We start from the raw sequence: 27,288 nt of genomic DNA, 5'->3' as shown, positions 1-27,288 counted from the left end.
TAGGGACATTTTGATGGATTAGAGGCTTGCTGGGGTTGAAAGGGGTCAGAGAGGGCACATACCTGGAGAATGCAAATCCTCTCTAGCCACATGGCTTGCAATTTAATGTGTACATTGGAATTGCAGTTTGTTTGCAGGGAGGAGGAGAATTCGTGCAGAGGCACAGATGTCTTCACAAATCTCAGGGGCTGTTTTGTCTGGTCTTCAGGGCAAGGGGAAGGAATCACAAGGCAAAAACAAGAACATGAAAATTACACACATCTCTGTGTTCCTAGCCCCTTGTTTCCTCTGGCTGCTTTGGAGCGGCTGCTGTAGATTGATTACTGTTCAAAGCCAGAAGAAGAAAAATCTTTCTTTGTCTGGACTACAACTCCCACATGTTCATAACAGAGGGGATCAAAAACAGCTGGTTAAAAATGTGTGTGCATGTGTTTTCCAGTTCAATGAATCATAGAACTGCAGAGCTGGAAGGGTCCCTCAATGCAAGATGTCCACCCTAAAACATCCCCAGCAGAGACCAGTCCTTCCTATTTTTGAAGATGTTTAGAGAAGGAGACCTCACCGCCTCTACAGACAATGGATTACATTCCCTAACAGCTCTTACTGTCAATAACCTGCCCTTCTTCTCTGGGGCAGCCCTTGAGATATTTTAAGAGCATGATCATATCACCCCTCAGTCTCCCTGAGCTGAACATGCCCTGGTCCTTCAACCTTTCCTCACATGTTTTGTTCTCCATACTTCTTATTATCCACATTGCCCTTCTCAGAACCTTTTCCAACTTGTTTATATCCTTCCTAAAATGAAGTGCCCAGAACTGAATGCAGGACTCCAGATGAGGCCTGACTAGTGCAGAATGTAGTGGGACTATTACTTCTCTCCATTTAGAAAGTGTGCTTCTACTAATGCAGGCTAAAATAATATTTGCCTTTTTTTGCTGCAGCACAACACTGCTGGCTCATAGTCAACTATGATTCACAATAATCCCAAGGTCCTTTTTGCATGTAGCATGGCTGAGCCATGTATCCCCCCCCCCCCACCACCACCACCATCTCGTACCTGTGCATTCAGATTTACAACATCCTTTTCCTTTTTGCATGCCCAGGGCTCATCCTTGCAATAGAATACAGACTCTAAACAGAGCTTGGAAAAGTTACTTTTTTGTATTCAACCCAGAATTCCCCTGTTTGCTTTCCAGAATTACCCTGCATTGGCATTCTTGTTGGGAGATTCTATGAAGTTGCAGTCCAAAACAAGTAACTTTTTCATGCTCCAGTTATGGAGCTGCAAGCCTCTGCTAAGTATAACATCTGGATCAACACACAACACAGAAAGAGAAGTAAATTCATATCAGACGTGTGCTTTCACCTCCTCTGCTCCCAACCCAGCATGATCCATATATCATTTGCCTTCCAGCTTGCTTTCTGCAGCTAAATAAAGCAATTTTTGGGATAAATCATTCCCTCTCTCTGCTTTTAAGACCTGAAGATGTCTATCTTCAAAACAACAACAACACAAAATCCAGCCCCAACCCAAAGGGGCACCCCATGTTTACAAAGGCAAATGACAGGAACAACAGCTCAGCACAATGAATCTTAGTTAATGGGCATATGGGTATTTTGCTTCTCTTTGTTCCTTTCAATTCTGTCTGTTCAAAGGAACTGAGAAGACGCTGCCAAGTCCCATTAGCACTATGGAAACAAGACCCTTCTCACTTGGCATTAGCCAAGCATCTCTTGGCACAAAGAGCTTTCTTCACCCCCACCCCAGAAAGGCAGTGAAGAACAACTACAGATCATTAGTCCATAGATAGACAGGGTTATAGAATCCTAGAGCTGAAAGAGACCCCAAGGGACAGCCAGTCCAGCCCCATTCTACCTAGAAGGGATACACCATCAAAGCACTGCTGACAGATGGCCAACCAGTCCAACTCTCTGCAACAGAATCATGGAATCATAGAGTTAGAAGAGACCACAAGGGCCACCCAGTCCAACCCCATTCTGCCATGCAGGAAACCACAATCAAAGCATAGCTGACAGATGGCCATCGAGCCTCTTTTTAAAGAGCTCCAAAGAAGGAGACTCCACCATCCATCCTCGAAAGGAATGTGTTCACCTGTTGAACAGCTCTTACTGTCAGGAAGTTCCTTTTCATGTTGAGCTGGAATATCTTTTTCCTGTAGCTTGCATCCATTGCTCCATGTCCTAGTCTCTGGAGCAGCAGAAAACAAGTTTGCTCCATCCTCAATAGGACACGCTAAACCTTTCTAATGTTTAGCTGGAATCTCTATTCCTTTACTTGAATCCATTGCTCAATGACCCAGTCTCCAGAGCAGCAGAAAACAAGTTTGCTCCATCCTCAATATGACACCTCTTCCAATATTTAAACATATTTCACCTAAAAGAACCTGAAAGAAGCACTGATTTCCCCTCTCTATCTCTTCACTGTCGCACTGCTTCTGGCCTTTCCTACTGGGAGGAAAATGGTGGCAGTAGTTTCCTCTTTATCAATTCAGCCTTTAGGGTGAGCATAAACATTTATGCCTACCAGAATTGTGTAAGTTTATTGGCATTGTTTTCCTTTACTTCATCATTTACATCCTTTGTTACATGCCTACAGGCTTTACCCTTCAGGGATCATCTCAAAATCCATAATATTTGTGCCAACTTCTACATGAGATCAATTTAAAGTCAAGTATGCTTGCCTCTGTAAATCCCAGAAAGAGGTAGACATCCACTTCCATTTGCATCTGGAGTGGCTTTACAGGGGAAGGTTGTGGTGGGGAAGGGCCCCCACCCATTTCACTGTTGGTTTCACTGTCACGGTGGTTTAAATCCTCTCACATATACACTACCTGAGACTGTGGGCAGCACCATGAGACTTAGCCACCTTATCCTACATGCTAAGCATATCCCATCTCCCAAAGTCCAACCTAGCAGGAGGCGCATTGATTCAGTGCCTATTCATACATCAACTTCGTGGATTCTGGCAGATGTAATTCAAAGGAGGAAACTAGCATAGATGGGGCAGCCTAAATCGCCAACTGAGCTGAGCTTCCCCTTTTTGCAAGTCCCGTCAAATCTTCTCCATCCTTTTGGATGCCAAAAGCTTCTTACTCTGATTTCTGCAGGCCCTCATTCACTCTTTAGCATTTAGCAAATCCCCAACTTTTGAAAAGTGTCAGCACAATTAAGTGGAGAGGCATTATCCTACCAAGGCATCTCCAAACTTTTTAATATCAAGTAATTACTTGGCACTTATGAGACCAGATGCATTCACAATTTCAATTTAAATGCAAATACTGGTGAAGGATTTATACAGGTTGGTACCTCTAATTTTTATAAATGCTTATTTAAAAGAAGAAGAAGACAAGGAAAAGAAAAAAAAGAGGAGAAAGGCAGGAGTGTCTGATCTTTGCAGATGTAGCCCTGCAGATCTCACTCTTCTCTCTTCACCTGGGATCATGTTAATTAGCTTTGTTTGTTTTGCAGAATTTCACTCTGGTGGGGACTCAGGGGCAGGCTTCTTAATTCACTGGATCTTATTTTACAAATTATTCAGAGTAAGAAGCATCTGTGAAATACGGAAGTGACAAAAATCCTCATCCCTTAAACAGTGAAAGGAAACATGCAAGCACAGAGATGGAAGGAGTCCCAGGGGTCATCATGTCCAACCGTGACTCCCTGGTATATATATATGTGTGTGTGTGTGTGTGTGTGTGTGTGTGTGTGTGTGTATGGACAGGACAACATCATGTTTCTCTCATGTGTATGTATATATGTGTGTGTGTATAGAAGGAGCATGATGTCATATGATGCATGTCCAAAACTCTGGTTCTGGTTTGAGCAGTTTGGATGACACCTGACATTGGAAATGGGGTTTAACAGCCTTGAACTGCATTAAACAGAATATGGAGGAACAGAATGCCGTGCAATTGGCAATGCTGCACAATATCACCTCACTTGGTCAACTTATATTCAAAAAAATCACACAAAAGGTTTAAATTCAAAAGAAGGAGGAGTGAAGATAGGAGGAAGGAACATCAATAATCGAAGACATGCGGATGACACCATACTACTAACAGAAAACATCACAGACTTGGAAAAATTACTAAGGAACGTCAAAGAAGAAAGTGTAAAGGCAGGCTTATGCTGAATATTAAAAAAGAAATGACTATGGAGGATCCACATACATTCAACCTAGACAATGAGGAAATCAAAATAGTAAAAGAGTTTCTGTACCTTAGATCAAACATAGTTCAGAATGGAGACTGCGGTCAAGAATCAGAAGAAGACTAGGAGTGGGAAAGGCAGCTATGAAGGAACTAGAAAAGATCCTGAAATGCAAAGATATACATCTGAGCACTAAAGTCAGAATCATCCAAGATGTCATATTTCCCATCACCATGTATGGATGTGAGAGCTGAACAGCGAACTAAGCAGATAAAAAGAAAATCAATGCATTTGAGATGTGGTGAGGATATTGTGGATGGCCAAAAAAAGGCAAAGAAGAAAACTGACACACAAAGGGGTTCTAGAACAGATCCAGCCTGAACTCTCCCTGGAAGCCAAGATGACTAAACTGAGGCTGTCTTACTTTGAGCCCATCATGAGAAGGCATGGATCATTGGAAAACATGCCAGGGCAAGTAGAAGGTCGTAGAAAACGAGGAAGATCCATGACCAAATAGATAAACTCAATCAAGGAAGACACAGCACTGAGCCTTCAGGAACTCAGCAGAGCAGCTGAGGACAAGGGGCTTTGGAGAGGTCTTATCCACAGGGTTGCCATGAGTTGGAGTCAACTTGAGAGCAGTTAATAACAACAGCAACCTGTTACTCTGGATCTTAGCCCTCTGTTCCCATGCTGTGGTCGCTGTCTGCGTGGGCACCCTGCTGAGCACCTGGCACATCTGCTGCTGCTGTGGGCTGCTCGTTCTGTGGTCAAAATGAGGACTCAGCAATGATCAGAAGTGAGTGAGCCATAATGGAGGTGGACATGCTCAGTAGGACTCCTGTGCAGACAACTGCTGTGATGTGGGAAGAGAGGGCTGGGTAATGGGGAAAGGTCACTATCCTAGTCAGTGAAGACAAGCTTCTAGATGGAGATAGGTCTTACCCACCACCTGATACCTGATCCTCTTTTCACCAGAGATGCTAGGGGGCAAGTGAGGGTCTGAGCGTATGCCAACCATACATCCTGAGAAACAGTTGCATGTCCTTCCTGAAGCTATAGCTATGTCCATTCCATTAGGGCCTCAAATGTTTAAATTAAATGGCGGACCTCTATGAATGTTGGAGGTTTCCTGCAGAAGACAATCACCCTCAACAACTGGGGGAGGGAGACAATAAGAATGAGAATGGAACCAGCATAACTGCCCCCAATACATGTAGATCCTACACATTTTGCAAAACCCTAAAGGGTCTCTCTTTCTATTTGTTGGCCTATCAATTTCAAGAGAACAAAACAATGTGCTATTATGATGCAATCTTCTCAATAACTGCATTGATCACTCTGTGGCGCTGGGGTGTGTGTGTGTGTTATCAGCTGATAACACAACCTATCCAGAAGCCTTTTGGTGACTTACATATGTGTATGTTCCCTAACAGAAAGAGCTGGAAGTTTTTGTCCAATGCAAAACAGTCATCTACAGTCCAAGGTAGCAGAAATGGAGCTCTGTGTGCAGCATCAATGTGCAGAGGTACACATGTGCATCACAACTTGTTTTCACATGATACACATGAGTATTGTGCAAGGATGCACACAGTGTTATAAGAGACAAGCTTTCCAACCCTCAAATAAAGGACATGCTTTATAATAAAGTCCATAAAAGAGTGGCCAACAAAAATGCAGAAAATACATCATGCACACTTTCGAAGCTGGCTTCTTTATCAGTCGAAGGCATTAAAAGTTATACAGAAGAAGAAAAGTGGTGATGTCCGAATCACAGGCCTACATTTTGCCTGGTGTTATTTCTGTCGTCATTGGAGATGGTCTGGAGCAATCTCAATGTAGGCAGAGGCCATTTCCCTTCTTGGTCATATGGGGGGGGGGGGGGAGTCAAAGGGAAATAAGACCGGTAATTAAAAAATCAGCACCATTAGCAACAGAAATGTAATTGGCTAATCGGTTTCCTGGATTTGAAGATACCCTAGTAAATCATTGTGGCCCTGTAAGTCACTATAATTCAAGAGAGATATGGACAAGATGGAGTGTGTCCAGAGGAGGGTGACCAAAATGGTGAAAGGTATGGAAACCGCCAAGCTCCTATGTTTAGCCTGAAGAAGGGAAGATTATGATGTGAAATGAGAGCCATGTTTAGATATTTGAAGGGATGTCATACTGAGGATTGAAGAAACTAGTTTGACAGTGGAAGACACTGCCTTGGAAGTTGGTGGGGTCTCCTTCCTTGGAGCTTTTTAAAGAGAGGCTGGATGGCCATCTGTCACAGGCAGGGCTTTGATGGTGAATTCCTGCATGGTAAAAGGGGATTGGGACTGGATGGCCCTTGGGATCCCTTTCAGTTCTATAATATTATGATTCCACCTCACCATTAAGAGGAACTTGCTGACAGTAAGGGCTGATCGACAGTGGAACAAACTCCCTTGGAGTGTAGTGGAGTCTCCTTCCCTGAAGGTCTTTAAGCAGAGGCTGGATGGCCATCTGTCAGGGATGCTTTGATTGAGAGTTCCTCCATGGCAGAAGAAGGGGGTTGGACTGCATGGCCCTTGGGGTCTCTTCCAACTCTACAATTCTATGATTCTATGATCCACGATGAGGAGAAAGTTGTGTTGTATATAGCAAATCAGGGTCTCTTCAGCCTGGGTGGGGGCAATGCAATGGAAAACCTTGCCATGCCCCCAAGATCCAGATGAATGCAGAGGTCCAGCCCAGCTACGCAAACCCAATTACTATGTGTCTGTTGGGGAGATGGAAATAAACTAAAGACCATGCCTGAGCTTATTTATAGAAACCTATTTCCTCATATCTATCACCTACATCTTGTGCAATTTGCTAGAGTCCATTACAAGCATTAGAGCAATATCAAGGAACATTTGACTCTCTGGGCCAGTTCCTGCTTTAGGCCTTTCTCTACAATGCATTGAGAGTGGTCTCGTGTAGCTAAACAAGTGCTGTGCAAGACTGATAGATTTGGCATGGTGTCATGCCCAGCCTGGAGGACGACTCGGAGGATTCAGAGGATGAGTCAGAGCCCCTGGGACCTGAACCTGTAATTGGGGAGCCTGAGGCTGGCCCTAGCTCTGCTGGAGCAGAGTCTTTGGCCCCTCCAGAGGTTCAGCAGCCAAGTCTGCCTGGGGATGAGGCTGTGGACATGGAGGAGGATCTGGGCAGTGTGCCTACCTTCAGGGAGCGTCAAGCCAAAAGAAAGGGCCTTTGAAGATCACAGAGGCTTTATCAGAAGCGTGTTTGTGATCAGACACACCTGAAGGCCTGCTGCTTGCCTATTTAGGCAGCTGGAGCATGTGTGGCTCTTTGCCAGTGGTCATCTGCTTTTTCTTTAGGAAAGACTTTGTCTCTGGCTCCTGTGGCTACTTGGAACAAATCCTTGTTTCCTAGATTGCTGACTATCTTGATTATCCAGAAACCTTGTCCTTGGACTGCCCTATTGACCTACCTATCTGCTACCTTGAATCTCGGACTGTCTGACAACTCTTTTGGTAATCCTTCTGCTGATACTGCCTTGAATCTCCAAGACTGTGTTGCTTGCACTGATTCTGCTATCTGGGGGTTTGTTTGTTTGAGAGCTAGGCTGGCTTGATCAGCCATTTGGCTGCTTTCCTGGACACAGGGTCTAGTGCAGTGGCTCCCAAACTTTGGTCCTCCAGATGTTTTGGACTGCAACACCCAGAATTCCTGAATGCTGATCAACCTGGGTAGGGCTTCTGAAAGTTGAAATCCAAACCACCTGGAGGACCAAAGTTTGGGAATCACTGGATAGTATCGTGAGGTACATGTCCCACAGTTCCTTGGGCACAGGCAAGAAGGAAGGACATATGGTGGGAAGGGCAAAGAAAAGGAGAGACAGTGAGAGCAAGGGATGGCTCTTCTGGTTTGGAAACCAACAGCCCTCTGAGGAGCAAATTAGGGAGCTGGGTATGTTTAGCCTGCAGAAGAGAAGGTTAAGGAGTGATAGGATAGTGAGATATATTTAGATGTTATGTAGAGATGTAATATATTTAGATGCAATATACAGGTGAAGAAGATGGAGCAAGCTTGTTTTCTGCTGCTCCAGAGGCTAGAACACAATAAAATGGATTAAAATGACAAGAAACAAAAAGAGATTCCACCTAGGCATTAGAAAGACCCTTTTTGTTTTTTACTGTAAGAGCGGTTTACCAGTGGAGGGGGGTGGGCTCCCCCTCTTTAAAGATCTTTAAACAGAGGTTGAACGGGCATCTCTAAGAGGTGTCTTAGTTGTGGATTCCTACGCGGCACCCAGAATTCCTTTCTATGGCCACATCCCAGGAGTGTTTTGGCTGTGGATTTTGGATACCTGTGCCTTTTGAATACCTTCCAACTGCACAGCTCTTTTCCCCTAAAAATACATGAGAAGGAACGATGTAAGTGAGAAAAGAAATTCATAGCCGCAAGGTAGCAAGCCAGTGCACCACTGAAAACATGGTACAGTATTTCTTGTTTTCCCATCTAAATGTTGTTTCTGTATGGAAACGTGTGGTTTTGAGCTGTACGTGTGTTTATTTTCAGTGCAGGCAGCCTGCCTAAGCTCAGGGAAGTGGACTGATGTGTGAAATAAAAGAAGAAGCATGCCAGCGCAAGTCATTCCTTGCTCCCCACTTTGAGGCTTCGGGGATGCAGCTGAGTTTATCCGAGTTCTGTGGCATTTTCATTTCCTTCCCCAGCTTCTCATCATCTGAGGAATTCATTTGGGTGATGCAGAGAGTGCCCCCCCTCTGCTAAATCAAGATAGAATTTTAATTATATTTTGTTCACTCTCATGAGGCTCCCAGGCTTGAGTTGCTATGAATAAATATGCGAGAAGGTTAGTTTATTATGCCATGACTCATGAAATCTGTATCCAAGGAGAGCCAGAGTCTCTCTCTCTCTCTCTGTGTGTGTGTGTGTGTGTGTGTGTGTGTGTGTGTGTATTTCTAGCTTCCAGAAAATCTCAGATGATGATGATGACAATACCTCTTTTCTTGGTTCAAAAACTGAAGTCATTCTACACTGGGGGGGGGGGGGGAGGAGGAATTAGTAGAGATCAAAAGGTTCTGGCAGTTCCCTGTTGAGCTTCTGACTAGAGATTAAAAGGGGAAGGTGTAGCTTTGGATTTATTTTGGCAGGACCATAATAGAATCATAGAATTAGAAGAGACCCCAAGGGCCACCCAGTCCAACCCTTTTTTGCCATGCAGGAACTCACAATCAAAACACCCCCAACAGATGGCCATCCAGCCTCTGTTTAAAAACCTCCAAAGAGGCCACCTTGAAGGAAGCACTGCTAGGAGTCTATAATCAGCCAGCCGTTTTCGCGGGGATCTGTTCCAGACACCCCCCCACGGAAATGGAAACTCCCAGATATTCAAGCTTCATAGGCTTGAATGAGGGGGTGTGCCCATGAGTGACTGCAGATGTGAGCCCCATTTTAACCCCCTCCACTTGCTCCTTGTGAGTAAGCGAGGGTCGCGGATCTGAAGTCCACGCAAATGGAGGGGCAGCTGTACTTCTTTTTGTTCTCAAAGAAAGCAATTTTAGCAATTTCCTTCCCACTGGTTGAAAACTGGTTTTGAAGACTATTCACAATTCAGGATATACATCTGTGCAAAATTCACATGCAGTGTTTTCTGCAATAAAAACAGCATTTCCTACACAGGAGACAGAAGTCTCTGAACAGAAAAGAATAATTTTTGCACAGAAATATTATTTTATGCACTAAAAATGCTGCTATCTGTGCAGGAAAGGGCTCTTTCTGCACAATGACATGCACATTTTGCACAGAAGAAGCCCTGTGAAGATCAGTCCAAGTTTCTCCTCATCAGGATTTCCCAACATTCACTACTCAAAATATTTCCAAACATTCATTTAATCCCTAAACACTGCAAAGTGCAGCAAGTCTTCTTGAGCCCAAGGACAAATGACATGTTATTACAGGTTGCGTTGGCTGCTGTTTTTCCTTTTGTAAATGGCTTCAGGACCCTTTTGATCAGGTGTGAGAAGAGATGCATCAATTTAATAAACCAAATGAACGTAAACTAACAAGTGGGATAATCTATTTCAGGCAGAATTTGGCAGACACCCTGCTTTATAAAGAGAAGTATTGGGATGAACAAACATGGCTTTTGCCTTTCAGAATCTATCTCCCATCGATTTCATTTGTCTCATACAGCAGCCTCCTCTCATCAGACTTCAAAATGGGAATGAAACTAAGGGGGATTGAGTTCAACTGCCACATGGACAGCTTCCATGTTTCAGTCAAGATGAGCTATATGGGTGGTGTGTCATCTTCCTCCACCACATGCAACCAGGGTGCTTTCATCTATTGGCAATACAGGTTGGCACAATGTGGCCTATGGACAGCAGGTGAGCTTTGGACCCTTTTTTCTCCCTTTCCTGAATCTCTTCTATTTCACAATGTTCCACCAACCCAATTTTAAGATCTCTTCACTGGCTGCCCATGAGTTTCCGGTCCTAGTACAAGGTGTTGGTTATTACCTTTAAAGCCCTAAATACCTTGGTTCCCAAATATCTCTGGGATTGCCTTCTTCCATATAATCCACCTCACATACTTAGGTCCACTGGGAGAAATCTGCTACAACCAATACAAATCAGGTTATCTACAACTGCTCAGAGGACCTTTTCAGCTATCACTCCCAGACTATGGAATGGCTGCCAGATGAGATCCGTCATACAGTGCGCTCTTGGCTTGTGCGGGGGATCTGTTCCGGACCCCCCCCCCCCCGCATAAGCCAAATACCGCACATGCTGAAGCCCCATTCAAGTGAATGGGGCTCGTTCATGTGGTGGTGCAGCAGCACACGCACACCACGGGCACATGCCCGATTCATCTAAATGGGAGACGCTGCCCCTCGCACCCTGCATGCTCCCGCACAGCTTTGCACATATGCTCAAAGCCGCGTATAATGCGGGCGCACTGTATAACCACCTTAGACAGCTTTAAAAAAGCTGTTAAGACAGATCTCTTCTGACAGGCCTTTCCTGAATAGATGCCTGGCCATCAAACAGAGAAGTAATGGATCGATCCCGTTTGCTGTTTGCTTGTCTACTGTTGTTTGTTTTTTTATTTTTATTTTTGTATTTTTATAAAACATTTTATTTGCATAAAGCTAAAAAAGAGTTTCCGTTTCACCATGTTAGGGATATGACCCTTCCATGGTTTCAGAAAATACATTGAAACATTATACAAGTACTTCCATAGCCACCTTGAAATCAACTCTCAACTCCGTACATTGTATTGTTTCGCTTCTCTTTTTTGTTTGTTTGCTTTTATCTATTGTTTGTTTAAATTACTATTTCTCTTTTAACATGTTGTAAAAGTGTAAAATGTTTAATTCTGTTTCAAAGGAGGGAGGGTTGGGGGATATGATATGTATAATTTTTAATGCTGTAAGCCACTCCGATTGCCTTAGTGCAGATGGGGCAGGATACTTATTATTATTATTATTATTATTATTATTATTATTATTAGACCCCTCGGGGCCTCTCAGCTTGTCCATTGCCTCTGCTCACACACACCTCCGTCACATGAATTCACTCAGAAATGTAATTATTATATATGATATTACTTTTGTGAACATTAATCAAACATTTCCTAGTGTTGCGGGGCATAGAAAAGGTCGGGTTCCACTGCTGTAATAGTTTGATTCTATTTTAATGCTTGCTTCTGTGTTTCTAAACTGTATTGTTCTTTTAAATTGTGAGCTGCTTTGAGTCCCAATTTCGGGAGTGGGGGGGGGGGGGAATAAATAAATATAATGACAACAACAGAGAGCTCAGTCCTTCAAGTGTCAGTCTCTGCAAAACCACAAAAGCACCATCAATTCCCAAGAAGGGAGTATTGGAAAGCTTGGGTGAACCCCAAGATTCACAGTAGGAAAAAGAAATTGGGGAGGAGAACCAAATAGACAAATAGAGGAACCAAACAGGCAGACACCCCCTCCCCATTAATCCAGTGAGGTCTGAGCATGTTCAGTGGGCACAGAAAGTTGACTGGGAATTTGGGGTAGGAGCAAACTTGTGGGGAGACAGAATGGATCTTCCTGAAAGTGCTGAGCTTGTGAGCAGAGGCATTATTGCTCCAGATTAAAATAATCTCTTAGGCAGCACGACTGGATTCTGGGAACTGTAGTCCAAAAAGTAACTCTAAGATCTGCAAGAGCCATCATGGCAATATCTTCATGCATTCTGGACAGGAATATTCTTTGTGTTGGAGATCCCACTTGCTAAGCCTAAAGGGAATTTTGTTCCCTCTCTGCGCATCACTCACTCCCACCACTTCTGTAACTCATCCGCCTGAGGAGGACCATAACATGCTGGATTATAAAGTGTAAAGAGATGCTGCAGCCGCCAAAAATATAATCACGCCAAGGCTTTTGTTGACATTGGAAGTCCCTCCCAAGGTCTGATTAATTTCTGGTTATTATTAAAAGCCCCCACCACAAAAGGAGGAGGATTGTGTTCCACTGTTATGGCTATATTGGATTACAGAGAAATGGTTTCAGATAAATTACTCAGTATGGGGAGATTAATCTTCTAGGTGGATACTAAGCAACCATCAAGAAGTTATCCAGCCGTAGCTTGGAGGTTATCTCAGGTGCTGGCTTACTAGAGCAATTGCAAAGGCTCTCAGAGCACTGCATCTGATGGCTTCTCTTTGTTAACTGTATATATTGTGTTTCTGCAAATATTGGAACCCACTTCTAGGCAAGGTAATTGGGAAAGACAGCACCAGGATTATATGGAAAAGAAGCAAATGGTGGTCATTGAGGGACAAAGGTAGAATCCTAGAGTTGGAAGAGACCCTAAAAGTCATTCAGTCTAACCCCATTCTGCCATGCAGGAAGCCACAATCCAAGCCTTTCCTGTGACTGATGGCCATCCAGCCTCCAATGAAGGATACTCCATCACACTCCATTATCCAACAGTTCTTCCTAATGTTTAGGTGGAATCCCTTTTCCTATAGTTTGAATCCATTGCTCTGGGTCCTATCCTCTAGAGCAGCAGAAAACAAGCTTGCTCCATCCTCAACGTAACAGCCCTTCAAATATTTAAATAGGGCTATCATATCACCTCTTAACCTTCTCTTCCTAGGCTAAACCTATCCAGCTCACCTCATAGGGCATTCTGGTTTCTTGACCCTTCACCATTTTGGTTGCCCTCCTCTGGACATGCTCTGGCTTCTCAATGTCCTTTTTGAATTATGGTGCCCAGAACTGGACACGATGTTAGTCCAGGTGAGGCCTGACCAAAGCAGAATAGATGGCACTATTATTTCCCTGGATCGGGACACTATACTTCTCTTGCTGCAGCCTAGAAAGTAGGAATGACAATATGGCCTGTGGCTACAGTGTATAGATGTCAATATGAAATAGTTGGAGGGAGTTTTGGAATGTGGTCTCTGCAGGCTGGGAACTGGAAAGGAAATTGGCTAAGAGCTTCCATTGTTATGATATATGTAGTGTGCTAGGAAACCATTGCCTTTGTTCAACCCACTGCTGAAGGATTGGAGTTTGTGAATATATGAATTACAATGCAATATATTCATAAACTCCAATCCATCAGCATATGGACCTCCACACACCTTGGTCTTAGGCAACATCTTTCCTCCTGCCTTTGTCTCTGAACCATGATAATTAAAGCTGAAAATATCACCTCATTATCACAGCCAAAGGTTTTGCATTTCTATAGCTGTTTATACAGTCTGATTATCAAGGTCCTTCGTGGGCATCTGAGGAAGTCGAGCAAGTCTATGAAAGCTGACGCTACAACTTCTTCATCACAGTTAGTCTCAAAGGTCCTGTAAGATCCCTTTGCATACATTTAGTCATTGTTATTCCAAACAAGAATGCCTTTACAAAAGTTGGCTGGTATTGGAGGACATGTAGCATTACCCTTAAGGACAGTGAGTACGTCAAGGTGCTTAGATATTTCTATCAGTTCTGGAATACATGGGGATTGCAGCCCAAGATCCCACTTCAAAGAGGCAGAGTGTAATTTTACACTTAAGGAGTTACGAGACAATTAAAACGTTGTACAACCAAATGTGCAAAAAAGTGAACTGTGCAATTGCATGCACCATACACATTCTTATGTGCAGTGCTCAAGGCACAATGAGCATTAGAGCAATGGCACCTGTTCAATTCTGCTTCCACATCCTCCAATGAAATATGGATTTTTATTTTTTTGAAATATGGATATTATGACAGGCCGAAAAAGGGGACAATATCATGTATAAGAGAACTTACTCATGCATAAATCACGGACAGGATGGTAGTAGCCATAGTTTAAAAATATAACAGGGCCATTTGATGAATCTAAAACGTCCAAACACAAGAAGCAGCAATAATAAAACTACTTGTGGGGCTCTCACAACAGTGCACTTTCATGGAAAAACCTTATCTCTGTAGCAGGCACCATCCAAATGCTGGAGGCTGAACATCTTCAAAGAATTCCTAAGTATATATTTTCATGTCACCTCTGCCACGTAGGAAAAGAAAACACATCCAGGGGTAGCCATGTTGGCCATATAGCCAAGGCCAATAACATCCAAAATCCACCAACCAGCGATACCTTTTCTGGGTCTGTGGCCTCACAAAGGTGGAGACATACTGGATTGCAAAGGAAGTATCTTTTTGTGTAGCAAATGGAAGTTAAATTCGCTGGACTTTGAGAATCTGCCAGTATCACATGGCCAGAAGGCGGAGGCGCCAGCCTGTATGAATAAACCCTCCATACCATCTGAACTGAGAACAACAACAATAAAATGTAGGCCTATGACTAACACCTTATTTCCGCCCCCCTCCCTGTATATTTTAACACCTTGCCTGATGAAGAAGCCAGCGGAGCTTCAAAAGCTTGCAATGTATATATCGTGCATTCTGGCTGGTCCAATAAAGGTATTGCTGTTTGGTGGATTTTGGATGAAGGAAAAAATAATCCAGTCCAATCCAATTGGATAGCCAGGATCATGGGTTTGCACACCATAAGCCTCTACATGTGGAATTACACATCCATTGTGTTATGCAACCACTGTGGTGAATGGCAACACGGTGCAATGCACAACCACCCCATAAACTCAGTTCTTCTGAGGGATATCTACTTCAGTCAGCCAGAGGATAACATTTTTCTCTCTAGGCACCTCTGGATTGTGGAATGACCTTCCAGAAGAGATTCATCACCAGGATACACCGAGTTGAAAAGCACAGTAAAGACCTTTCTCTTCCAGCAGGCCTACCCTTATGGTTTTTAAATTATGAATTCTAAAGCCTGCACTGATTGTTTTTAACATGTATTGGTTTTATATACTCTTTATATATATATATATTAGTTTTAAGTGTTCTTTTAACTGCATTCTGGGATTAATCTGTTGCCGTTCCCTGTCTTGTGATAGGATTCTGGGGGATCCCGGCATAGAGATAGTTTACTACTGTTTTTATTTTTCCCATTTCCTTCTATTAAGCTACTGTGTTTTAAATGGAAAGGTTGTTTTCACATGTTTAAAACGGGATTATAGAACCATACATAGCATTTATGAGAGGTTTGTTTGTGACACATGATGGGATACATGCTGGTTTTACAAGAGAAAACTCTTGCCCGGCTGAGTAGTGAACAGTTGCATAGGGGATTGCGTTGGTACTGATGTTCAACAAGGTCAGTATTGGCATCAGTCTGAGAAGAACCTGAGTCCAGAAGAGTAGGAGGAGATGTGGGAAGGTTTTCAAGTATAAGTGAATGAGGGAAAAGCCCACAAAGTTATGGAGTGCGTGTGCATTATGTGGGGATTATAGTAGTTCTGTTACAGAAGTCAAGCTGTTAACTTCTTTGGTTACTGAAACAAAGTTTTGCTGTTAGCACACAGAAAACTTTTGTTCTTTTGTTGCCTGTTTATTGTACCATTTCCTGTATTGTTATGTATTTTATATGTATTATCCTATTATCTCTTAGATTGTATGGCACAGGCAGGTTTACTCTTATATTTATTGTTTTATGTACAGTGCTGTGCAAATCTACAGTGCTATATAAATAATAATAATAATAATAATAATAATAATAATAATACTGGTTGAGTGAACTTGGTCCATTGGAAGAGGCAGGAAATAAATAAATAAATAAATAAATATTATTAGTGCATGAGCACCATGATGTGCAGCATGTGCACAGTATCACCTGATGTATAACTCCAATTCCATATCTTTGACCTAAATGCAGACATTCTGCTTCCATAGGGGAAATTACACATACACAATACACCAACAGAATTCCAGTGAATGGGGCTGATACGATGGTCACGATCCCAAACAGCTCTTACCTCGGACAATGATGTTGGTGGACTTTTTTGCTGGATTCCCCACGTTGTTGTTGGCGATGCAGCTGTAGGTACTGGCATCCTCAGAGGTGATTGCGGGGATGGTTAGCGTCCCGCCCTTCAGAACTGATTTCTCAGGCAGCGCTCCAACAGACCGCATCCAGGTTAGAACCGGAAGTGGTTCTCCCCCTGTTGTGACACATGCCAAAGTGATGGCCTCCCCAGGGTTCACCACAATGGGATCGTCCACCAAGAGCTTGATAGAGGGAGATGCTATGGAGAGAGAAAGCACAGGGAACAGGGATGTCAACTGCAGCTCTAGGTAACTGGTAAGAAGATCATTGCAGCATCAGCAGCTACAAGAACAGAACTTTGAGGACATTAACACTATTGAAATAATGCAGTTTGACACCATTGTATCTGTCATGGCTCCCTCCTATAGAATACTGGGATTTGTAGCTTTATGAGGCACCAGCACCCTTTGGCAGAGAAGGCTAGAGACGTTGTAAAACTACAACTCCCAAGACCCCATAGGAGAAAGATCTTAAAATGGTGTCAAACTGCATTATTTCTAGTGTAGATGCAACCTATGTCTCTGTAATTAAATGTAGACTCTCCCTATGTTGCCCTTCTGATTAGTTGGAGTCCCATTATCCCTCGCCAAGAAATGCCTTGACTTGCCCCAAGATCTTTGGAAGGTAGTGGCCTTCCTTTCATTGGAGGTTTCCAATGAAGTGAGCTAGTGCTTTAGCACTAGGTTGCCCACACAGGCATCAAGGGACTGGCCTAGATCAGAGGTGTGCAACTGTGTGAGGACCAAGGGCCAATTTACCCTCACATATCACCCAAAAGCTGCACTTCTCCTTAGCAAGTCCAAATACCTCCATGTTCCTTGGCAGTTCCTCTCAAAATAGTGAGAGAAATCGATATCGGTTGCAGCTCCATCATTATTCAAAATGCTTCGGACCAGAAATGTTTCGGACTTTCTTTCTTTCTTTTAATTTCTTTTGGCTTCCCTTCTGCAGCCTGGGATATATCGCCCAAAGAGAAATCTTTGCCTTTGCTTTCAGCTTATTGCACACCAGAAAATCCCTCCCTGCCTCCCTTCAGGCTCCTTTTAAATTGCCTTAGATGTTTTGGCCCAGCAGGTGCTCCCAAATTGGCCCGAAGTTTCCTTTTCAACCTCTAATAGCCTAAGCGGACATGTGGCCATGTTCTGGCGAGTTGCAGATCAATTGTTTTGCAAATGTACACAGAGACACTCCAAGAGATAGAAGGGGTATTAATTTCTGCCTAAAGCATCCTTCAAGGGCGTTTTGAATGATTTTAGACCTTTAGGCAAAAAACCTTGGACATTTCAAATGACCGGAGAAGGCTTTTGATATATTTTTTTCAAGGTTCAAACATGGATCTCACTCATTGGTTGCTTTCATATCAGTGATACAGTGAATCTACTCCCAGTTTTAATCCAAGGGTGGGAAAATCTGCAGGGGCCAGGGACCAATCCTCCCATCTATGATAGAGTCATAGAGTTGGAAGAGAGCTCAAGGGCCATCCAGTCCAAACCCCTGCCATGCAGGAAATCCAAATCAAAGCATCCCTGACAGATGGCCATCCAGCCTCTGTTTAAAGACCTCCAAGGAAGGAGACTCTATCACCCTCCGAGGAAGGAGTGCATTCCACTGTCGAACAGCCCTCACTGTCAGGAAGTTCATCCTAAAGTTGAGCTGGAATCTCTTTTCCTGGAGCTTGCATCCATTGCTCCGGGTCCTAGTCTCTGGAGCAGCAGAAAACAAACTTGCTCCATCCTTAATATGGCAACCCTTCAAATATGTAAACATGGCTATCATTTCACCTCTTTTCTTTTCTTTTTATTTGCTTGTAAAAAAACCACATATCACACATCATATAAATTTACAAACCAATAAATAACCAAGTACTTTCAAACAATACAAAACAAATCTTAGTCTAGCACAGATAACACTACACAGTAAACGTCATACAGTTCCCCTCATTCCCTGGAACTTGATCCTTATATTATTATATTGACTTCTGGAAACTTCTTCGTGTTTCTACTGTATATTACAACAGTTCCGTGTGATAGATATACTAAGCTGTTTGCACTTCTATTTGCACTACACTTCTCTTCAATTCTCATCTTTTATCAACTACGCCTTCCAAATATTTCCACAATGTTCTGTCATATCATATAAATCATACCGCCCCTTAACCATTACTTCTCTAGGCTAAACATCCCCAGCTCCCTAAGTCGCTCCTCATAGGGCTTGGTGGTTTCCAGACTTATTCTTATACGGACTATATCTGCTTGTCCATCTGCCAAAAATACCACCTTTTTTGGCTATAAATCAGCCAGAAATGACAAATGGGAGTGATGTGACGTCACCTCCTGTCATCATTCTGGCTGATATAGGTTTGGAAATTTCAGCAAATGGGGGTTCTGGTTTGAGTATTTTTGCCCATTTTGGAGTCATTTGGTGTGACAAATAGTCCAATATGTTTCAACTGCCTAGAATTGTGTTGCAAGACTTGGAGAAGTGTGGGCTACATTGGGTATCTACATCCCAACCTCCTTGAGAGATAAGGAGAAATTAGCTCAGACATTTACTCAGACTCAAGTCTCAAAGATGGGAAAATGGAAGTGAATTAAAGGTTTTAAAATATCATAGAATCATAGGGTTGGAAGAGACTGTAGAGTTGGGATCGATGGCGACAATATATACACATATTTTGTGTTTGCTTTCCCTCCCCCTTGTTTAAATTAAATTATACACACACACCTTTCTCAAGCCAATCCGTAATAGTGATTCCTGCCCACAACACACACACAAGAAAACCTTTGCCCATCCATTGGAAAACATATCCAGGGGTAGCCATGTTGGCCATATAACAAAGTACAATAACATCCCAAATCCACAAAACAGTGATACCTTTATTGGACCAACCAAAATGCACAAAATGCATGTTGCAAGCTTTCGAAGCTCCACTGGCTTCTTCATCAGGCAAAGGTGATAAAAATCATACAGGAGAAAGGAGAAAAAATGACAGTGTTGGAGTCCCAGGCCTACATTTTGTCAAGATGGTGTTATTGTTCTCGGTTAAACCTCTCACAGGACAGACACAACCTGGATCTCAAAGGAGTTTCCTTTTTGTGCTGCTAATGGAGTTTAAATTTGATTCCTTGGACACAACAACAACAGTCTGACACCCCAAATGCCTGTCTTCATTTCCCCAGGCCAAACCTATCCAGCCCTCTCAACCTTTCATGAAGGATTTGTTTCCCAAATTTCTGTCCAATGTCTATGATATAATTCTTTATTAAGTTTCTTCTTTAAAGTAGCAGCAAGTAATTTCAAGAATGCAAGAAAATCTTGGAAAACCATGTCAGTTTCCTTTTAGAATCATAGAATCGTAGAGTTGGAAGAGACCACCAGGGCCATCCAGTCCAACCCCATTCTGCCATGCAGGAAATCCAAATCAAAGCATCCCTGACAGATGGCCATCCAGCCTCTGTTTAAAGACCTCCAAGGAAAGAGACTCAATCACCCTCCGAGGGAGTGCATTCCACTGTCGAACAGCCCTTACTGTCAGGAAGTTCCTCCTAATGTTGAGATGGAATCTCTTTTCCTGTAGCTTGCATCCATTGTTCCGGGTCCTGTTCTCTGGAGCAGCAGAAAACAAGCTTGTTCCTCCTCAATATGACATCCTTTCAAATATTTAAACAGGGCTATCATATCACCTCTTAACCTTCTTTTCTCCAGGCTAAACATCCCCAGCTCCCTAAGTCGTTCCTCATAGGGCATGGTTTCCAGACCCTTCACCATTTTTGTCGCCCTCCTTTGGACACGCTCCAGTTTCTCAATGTCCTTTCTGAATTGTGGCGCCCAGAACTGGACACAATATTCTAGGTGGGGCCTGACCAAAGCAGAATACAGTGGCACTATTACTTCTCTTGATCTAGACACTATACTTCTATTGATGCAGCCTAAAATAGCATTGGCCTTTTTAGCTGCCGCATCACACTGTTCACTCATGTTCAACTTGTGGTCTACTTGGACTCCTAGATCCCTTTCACATGTAGTTTCATTCAGCCAGGTGTCACCCATCCTATATCTGTGCATTTTATTTTTCTGCCCTAAGTGCAATACCTTACATTTCTCTGTGTTGAATTTCATTTTGTTAGCTTTGGCCCAGCTTTCTAGTCTATTCAGGTCATTTTGAATCTTGATCCTGTCCTCTGGGGTATTAGCTATTCCCCCTAATTTGGTGTCATCTGCAAATTTGATAAGTATGCTCCCAATTCTGTCATCCAGGTCATTGATAAAGATGTTGAATAACACTGGGCCCAGGACAGAGCCCTGTGGGACCCCACTGGTCACTTCTCTCCAGGATGAAAAGGAGCCATTGCTGAGCACCCTTTGGGTTCGGCCGGTCAACCAATTACAGATCCATTTAACAGTTCCTTTGTCTAGCCCACATTTTCCCAATGTCATGGGAAACCTTGTCAAACGCCTTACTGAAATCAGGATATACTATTTCCACAGCATTCCCTTCATCTAACAAGCTGTAATTTTATCAAAGAAAGAGATTAGATTTGTCTGGCATGACTTGTTTCTCTGAAACCCATGTTGACTTTTTGTGATTATGGCATTGCCTTCTAGATGTTCACAGACTCTCTGTTTAATGATCTGCTCCAGAATCTTTCCTAGAACTGATGTCAGACTAACTGGACGATAATTGTTGGGATCCTCTTTTTTCCCCTTTTTGAAGATGGGGACAACGTTTGCCCTCCTCCAGTCTGCTGGGATCTCTCCTGTTCTCCAGGAGTTCTCAAAGATTATTGCCAATGGCTCCGATATTACTTTTGCCAGTTCTTTTAATACCCTTGGATGGAGTTCATCTGGTCCCGGAGACTTAAATTCATTTAGATTAACAAGGTGTTCCTCTACTATCTCTTTACTTATTCTGTGCTGAAATTCCCCTATTCTGTCCTCTGCTCCATTATCCTCAGGTTGAGCACCCTTTGCCTTTTCTGAGAAGACTGAGGCAAAGAAGGTGTTGAGTAATTCTGCCTTTTCTCTGTCCCGTTAACATTTTGCCATCCTCTCGAAAGAGGATGCTATTTGTGATTCAGGACTTGTTCTGTGCAAAATTCATAGGTTTTGTGCAGAGAACAGCATTTTCTGTATAGGAATCAGCATTTTCTACATGGAAAATAATATTTCAATGCACAACTATTAATTCTTGCACAGAAAATGTTTTCTGCACAAGATGAAAGCTGAAATTGGGGATTTGTTCTACGTAAAATTTGCACATGGTTGATATGCATAGAAAGCAGTATTTTCTTTGCAGGAAAACATCATTTTCTATATGGAAAATAGCATTTCAACATTCAACTTCTCAGAAAGAAAAAGAGAAGTTCTAGAGAAAGTGTGTGCGTGTGCGGAGAGGCTGTTTGACTGCAATTCCCATCAATCTTTTCTGTTTGACTGCAATTCCCATCAATCTTCTCTGTTTGGCTGCGATTCCCATCAATCTCCTCTGTTTGACTGCAATTCCCATCAAGCTTCTCTTTTAGAGAGGGCAGTCCCTTTTTTTACTTTTATAATGTTTTCCTTATTAGAAGTCTATATTCCATTTAAAGCTAAATAGCCATACAGGAAAAAGAAAGCAGGGACCTCGAAGCTAAGAACACAAGCCCTGCAACCCTGCCTTTGTATTATTTTCTATGCACAAAATTCTGTTTCCCATTTTTAAAAAACATATTTATTCCCATTTATTTATATTTTCTATCCTGACCTTCCCCCCAAAAATGAGATTCAGCATAAAATGTCCACATTGGTGACTTACTCTGTGCAAGGTTTGTGTGTGGTGTGCAAATGTGTTCAGGTAACAGTGCTTTATGTTGATTTTATGCACTGAAAATAATATTTCCACATAGAAATATTTTTTGGGGGGGACAGAAAATGTTATTTCCCATATATACAAACCTGTTCTGTGTATATATAGATAAAGATAAAGATATGTAGAGTATAAATCCTGAACTGTGAAGATTTTCATCAGTCCAGGATTCTCCTCCTCAAGGTTTGCTAATTCATGTTTCTTGGCCATGTTTAAAAAAAAATTGTCTTTCAATCCTCACAATGGAGTCCATGAGTCCCCCCTGAACTCAATGGGACTCAACATCCAATAGATGCATACAACATTGCAGCCTTAACTGTGTTCCTGCACCTTCAGTTGTGTCTGGATTCAACACACACACACACACACACACACACACACACAAAACTTACTTTAACTCTTTCATTTTCTTTTTAGAAAAATGCAGTGTATGCTTTCAGGAGCTACACCCTAAAAAGAGGCAAATCTCAGGAGCAAGACCCTGCTGAGATTCATTTGCAGAGCACTAGCATATCTCCATCTGCCAGCTCAGGGCTAATTTATACCTCCATTAGAGATTTTATATCAAGCGTTCCTGAAAGAGATGATTCCTGGAGAGAGAGAGAAAGAGGGCCATTTGGGAAGCAGCCATATTTACAGCTTTAAAAAGACACCTGAAAGCCACTTTAAAACCCTCCAGACTCCCACGCCGCCAGGACTTAGCAAGCGGTCTGAATGCAAAGTCCAAATGGCGGTCCACAGCATCATCCCACAACTGTGGCTGACTGTTTACTTAGCCTCTTTGCCCAAAGGCAGGCTGCTAAACGAGAGGCTAGGATTATTGGAAGACATCAATAAGGATATTGATTTACTGCAATTATAATGAACACTAATACATTGCTTTTAAACAGGCCTCTAGAAGCTTTCTAGTGCTTGAGCGATATTATGCTGGGACACAGATCCCACTTCCACTGCCAGGGCTTCCTCCTATGAAACAGTGGCATTTGCAATTCCTTCTAGAGTCCGAACAGACAGGCCAAAATAAAGTTGCTTCAAGTCACATTGGAGGTATTCTGTTCAAATGACACACACATCTTAAGAGACCAGAAGCTGCGCCAAAGCTGCTCTCTAGTCCTTAGGACCGGAGCATGGTTTTGACATGGCCTCCAGCCTCCTAGGACGCATGCAGCATTTAAACAGCATACCTCCAAAGTGACCCAAAGCAGTTTTTATTGTGGCCTGTCTGTCCAGGCCCATAGTTTCATTTTTGCCTGCATGGCGGAGAGTTGAACTAGATGACTCTGGTGTAGGCTGACCATACATACCATTTTAAAAGGGATAATGCCAGTCCCCCCCCCCCATTTCCAAATCATGCCGTTTTTTAACATAAATGTCAATTTTGTCCCGCTTTCAAGAATAATGCCTTGTTAGGTTGCAAAAGCGATTTGAAATCATGGTTGCCAAAAAAAAAGCAAAACAAAACAAAATTGTGTCCTGGAGTGTGAGAAGTTTTATGATAAGGTGTTGAAAGACCGAAATTTGCCATGTATGACTACTTCGTCAGAGAAATATTAATGGTACGATCATGGTGAAATACACGAATCCCCCCCCCGCGTCTACCTACATTTTGTATGCGTTCCGTCACTGAAAAGTAATTGTTAGCTCAATATGTTCATGCAATAAAACATTTGCTATTGTCTTACTCTTTCATGAATACGGAATACAGTGGACCCTTGTTATCTGCTGGGTTTTGGTTACAAGATCCCCCGCGGATAACAAAATCCATGGATGTTCAAGTCCCATTAGATATAATCACATAGCAAAATGGTGTCCCTTATAAAAATGGAAAATCAAGGTTTGATATTTGAAATGTATACTTTTTTTGAACATTTTCAAGCCGTGTATGCTTGAATCTGTGTATAACACATCCGTGTAAAAGAAGAGCTGACTGTACTATACAACCCCATCCTGTTTTTGCCATCCCAATATCCCATTTTTGTCTCAAGGAAATACTGTCATCCTATCTTTGTGGATCCTTCCAATGCTAAGATTGTGTGATTCCAAGTATTTAAGCACCCAAAGGATCTTGCAGCACCCTTCAAGACTAATTGAAAGAGAAAAGTTGGTAGCCAATACTCCTAGAGAACATAGAAATTCCAATGCTTCAGGCAACATCCTTCCTCCTGCCCTTGTCCCCCAGCCACCATAATTAAAACTGAACGTGTCACCTCATCTCCACACCAAAACCCCACACAGTGTTACATCCCTATGGCCATTTTCACACAGAGACTGCCCTCTAGGTCTGTCCCTGGGCTCCACTCCACCAAATATGAAGGAAGTAGGGCCAGGTCTGCAAAAGCTCAGGCTAACAACTTCTCTCTTTCAATTACTCTCAAAGTCTTTAGTCTTTGCAGGCTGATTTTCAGGACTAGCAAGGCTATGTCTTTGAATTCTAAGGCCCAAAACAGACAAGTCTGGCTGCTTTGGGGTTGTGGCATTTTGACGATGCACACCCCCAAAACAGCAAAAAGCTGCTCTGAGACTGGCTAAGGAGGCCCAAAGTCACCAGCCAAAGGAGCAGATTTAATCCACTCATGCCAGCGGCCCAAATGGGTCTGCAGAAGGAGCCCACTTCTAGTCCTGGAGAGATTGGGGATGGAGCGGCCTCTGGCTTCTCCTTTGGGCCTATCTGTTTCACCTCTAAGTATTTAATGATTCTCTGCAAGAGAACACTAGATAACTCGCCAAAGTATAAATCCCTGTAGTCTGTAGGATGCATTCATAGCAGTTAAAGTCAATATAACTATGCTAGAACTGTGGAGGGTGGAAGAGAACACAGTAATCGGTGTATTTTGGTGCGTGTCTACATATATCCGAAAATACTGCATTCTTTCTGAATGCGATGGATGATGATGATGATGATGATGATGATGATGATGGCAGAAGTGTAAGCCAGGGAAAGGAAAAGTAGCAGATCGTTGCATTGACCACAGCATGCAAATTTTCAAACAAGCAGCTGTGTTCATCTCTTGCGGCATAAAAAGGAGGAAGGAAGGGGGAGGGAAAAAGGAATGTGGCATCACCTTTAAGACTAAATGTTTTTATTTTAATCCAAATTTTCATGCAAACAAACCTCCTTTTTCAGATGCAGTAGATATTTATTTATTTCAGGCTTTACATCCTGCTTTTCTCTCACAATGAGATTCAAGGTGAGTTATAACAATTTTCAAAAGACAGAGCTAAAATACTTGAGGCTTTAATCTCCCTTTGCACTGCATCCAAAGATGTGAGTTTAAGCCACAAAAACTCATGCAAAAAATAAAATACTAATCAGTTTTAAAGGTGCTGCTCCATTCTTTTTCTTCTTTCTCTCCCCTCCTCTTTTTTTAAGATGCATGAAAGTAGTTTAATTAAGAATTTGCCGTGTGGAAAAAATGTGTATGATTCTGTATATTCTGCCCCAAATCTGCCATTATTGGGGGAAGGGGAAGAATCAAGAAAGAAATCTCTGCAGTTTTCTGACCTGCAGAAATGTAGGATAATCTGGATTATCTCAGATTCATACATCACTAATCTGTACAACATCCCTATAATGTCCACTTGGCATTATTATCCCCATATTCCAGACAGTTTTTAAAGCACAAGATGGCAAGGGTTAACAAGGAATATAGCGAGACCTCAGGAGGAACGGATCTTCTGCTTAGATGTGGGGCAGAAGCTACAGGGAGGTAAAAGGAGGGCATTACCTCTAGCATAACTCTATGGTCAAGCTATGGCAGAATATGACCACAGAATCATGCTGGAGGACCTACAAATGCTTTTCTTTAGGAATCTCTAGGTCCTCCAGTGCAACTCTATGGTCAACATCCTGCAAAATCTATCTGGAGGACATAGCAATTGCTAGAGAGAACATATTCATCAAATCTGCAAATACAGTGTGCCCGCATTATACGCGGGTGCGCTATACACAGCTTTGAGCTTACATGCAAAGCCACGCAGGCCACAAGGGGCGGCGCGTCCCATTCAGATGAATGGGGCATGTGCCCATGGCGTGCGCATGCTGCTGCTCCGCTGCATGCACGAGCCCCATTCACTTGAATGGGACTTAAGCATGCACAGTATTTGGCTTACGCGGGGTGTGTGTATGTCTGGAACGGATCCCCCGCGTAAGCCAAATACTGTGCATGCTTAAGTCCCATTCAAGTGAATGGGGCTCGTGCATGCAGCGGAGCAGCAGCATGTGCACGCCATGGGCACATGCCCCATTCATCTGAATGGGACGCGCCGCCCCTTGTGGCCTGCGTGGCCAAGGGCGCACTATAATCAAATCTGCAAAAGTCAAAGCCGCAAGTGCTCAAACCAAGCCTTTAGTCTTTGAAATGCTACATTTCTGGTGGGGGGGGGGGCAGAATTCTGACATGCCTCAACCCCTCTCCCATTTCATCTCTTTTCACAGAAAAGATTCCCTTACACCGCTCTTTGAGGGTTTATGGCCAAGGTTGCAATTTTCATCTTTTTGCATACTATTAAAACTGTGCCTTCACCCCATAACTGCATAATAGCAAGTATTTGTTGTTATTTGTCATGAAGTCATCTTGGGTTGTATCTACACTGTCGAAATAACGCAGTCTGACACAATTTGTAACTGCCATGGCTGCATCCTACAGAATAATAGGATTTGTAGTTTTGCGAGGCACTGGCATGTTTTGGCAGAGAGGCTAAAGATCTTGCAAAATTACAAACCCTGGGGTTCCATAGGATGAAGCTACAGAGGATGGTATCAAACCACATTACCTCTACTGTGGAGATGAACACTTAGACATGAATGGGTCATCCACTGTCCAGCTCTGGTCTTGCAAACTCAGCGCATCT

The 27,288-nt window shown here is 42.8% G+C and overlaps 1 protein-coding gene across 2 annotated transcripts in view; it reads right to left on the bottom strand.

The window, feature by feature from the left end:
* MDGA2 (MAM domain containing glycosylphosphatidylinositol anchor 2) overlaps window positions 1-27,288 on the bottom strand; it is a 515,550-nt gene that overhangs the window by 210,469 nt on the left and 277,793 nt on the right. For both annotated transcript variants that reach the window (XM_089522969.1, XM_089522970.1), the window contains exon 6: window positions 16,522-16,791. In XM_089522969.1, coding sequence (XP_089379095.1) covers window positions 16,522-16,791 — 270 coding nt within the window. The remainder of the gene's footprint in view (window positions 1-16,521; window positions 16,792-27,288) is intronic.

This window comes from Sceloporus occidentalis, unplaced genomic scaffold, assembly GCF_023333645.1.
Source record: "Sceloporus occidentalis isolate IW3139 unplaced genomic scaffold, rSceOcc1.0.p SCAF_4, whole genome shotgun sequence".
Lineage (NCBI taxonomy): Eukaryota > Metazoa > Chordata > Lepidosauria > Squamata > Phrynosomatidae > Sceloporus > Sceloporus occidentalis.
The sequence above is the reverse complement of the archived record's forward strand: the minus strand, read 5'-3'. Positions and strand labels throughout refer to the sequence as shown.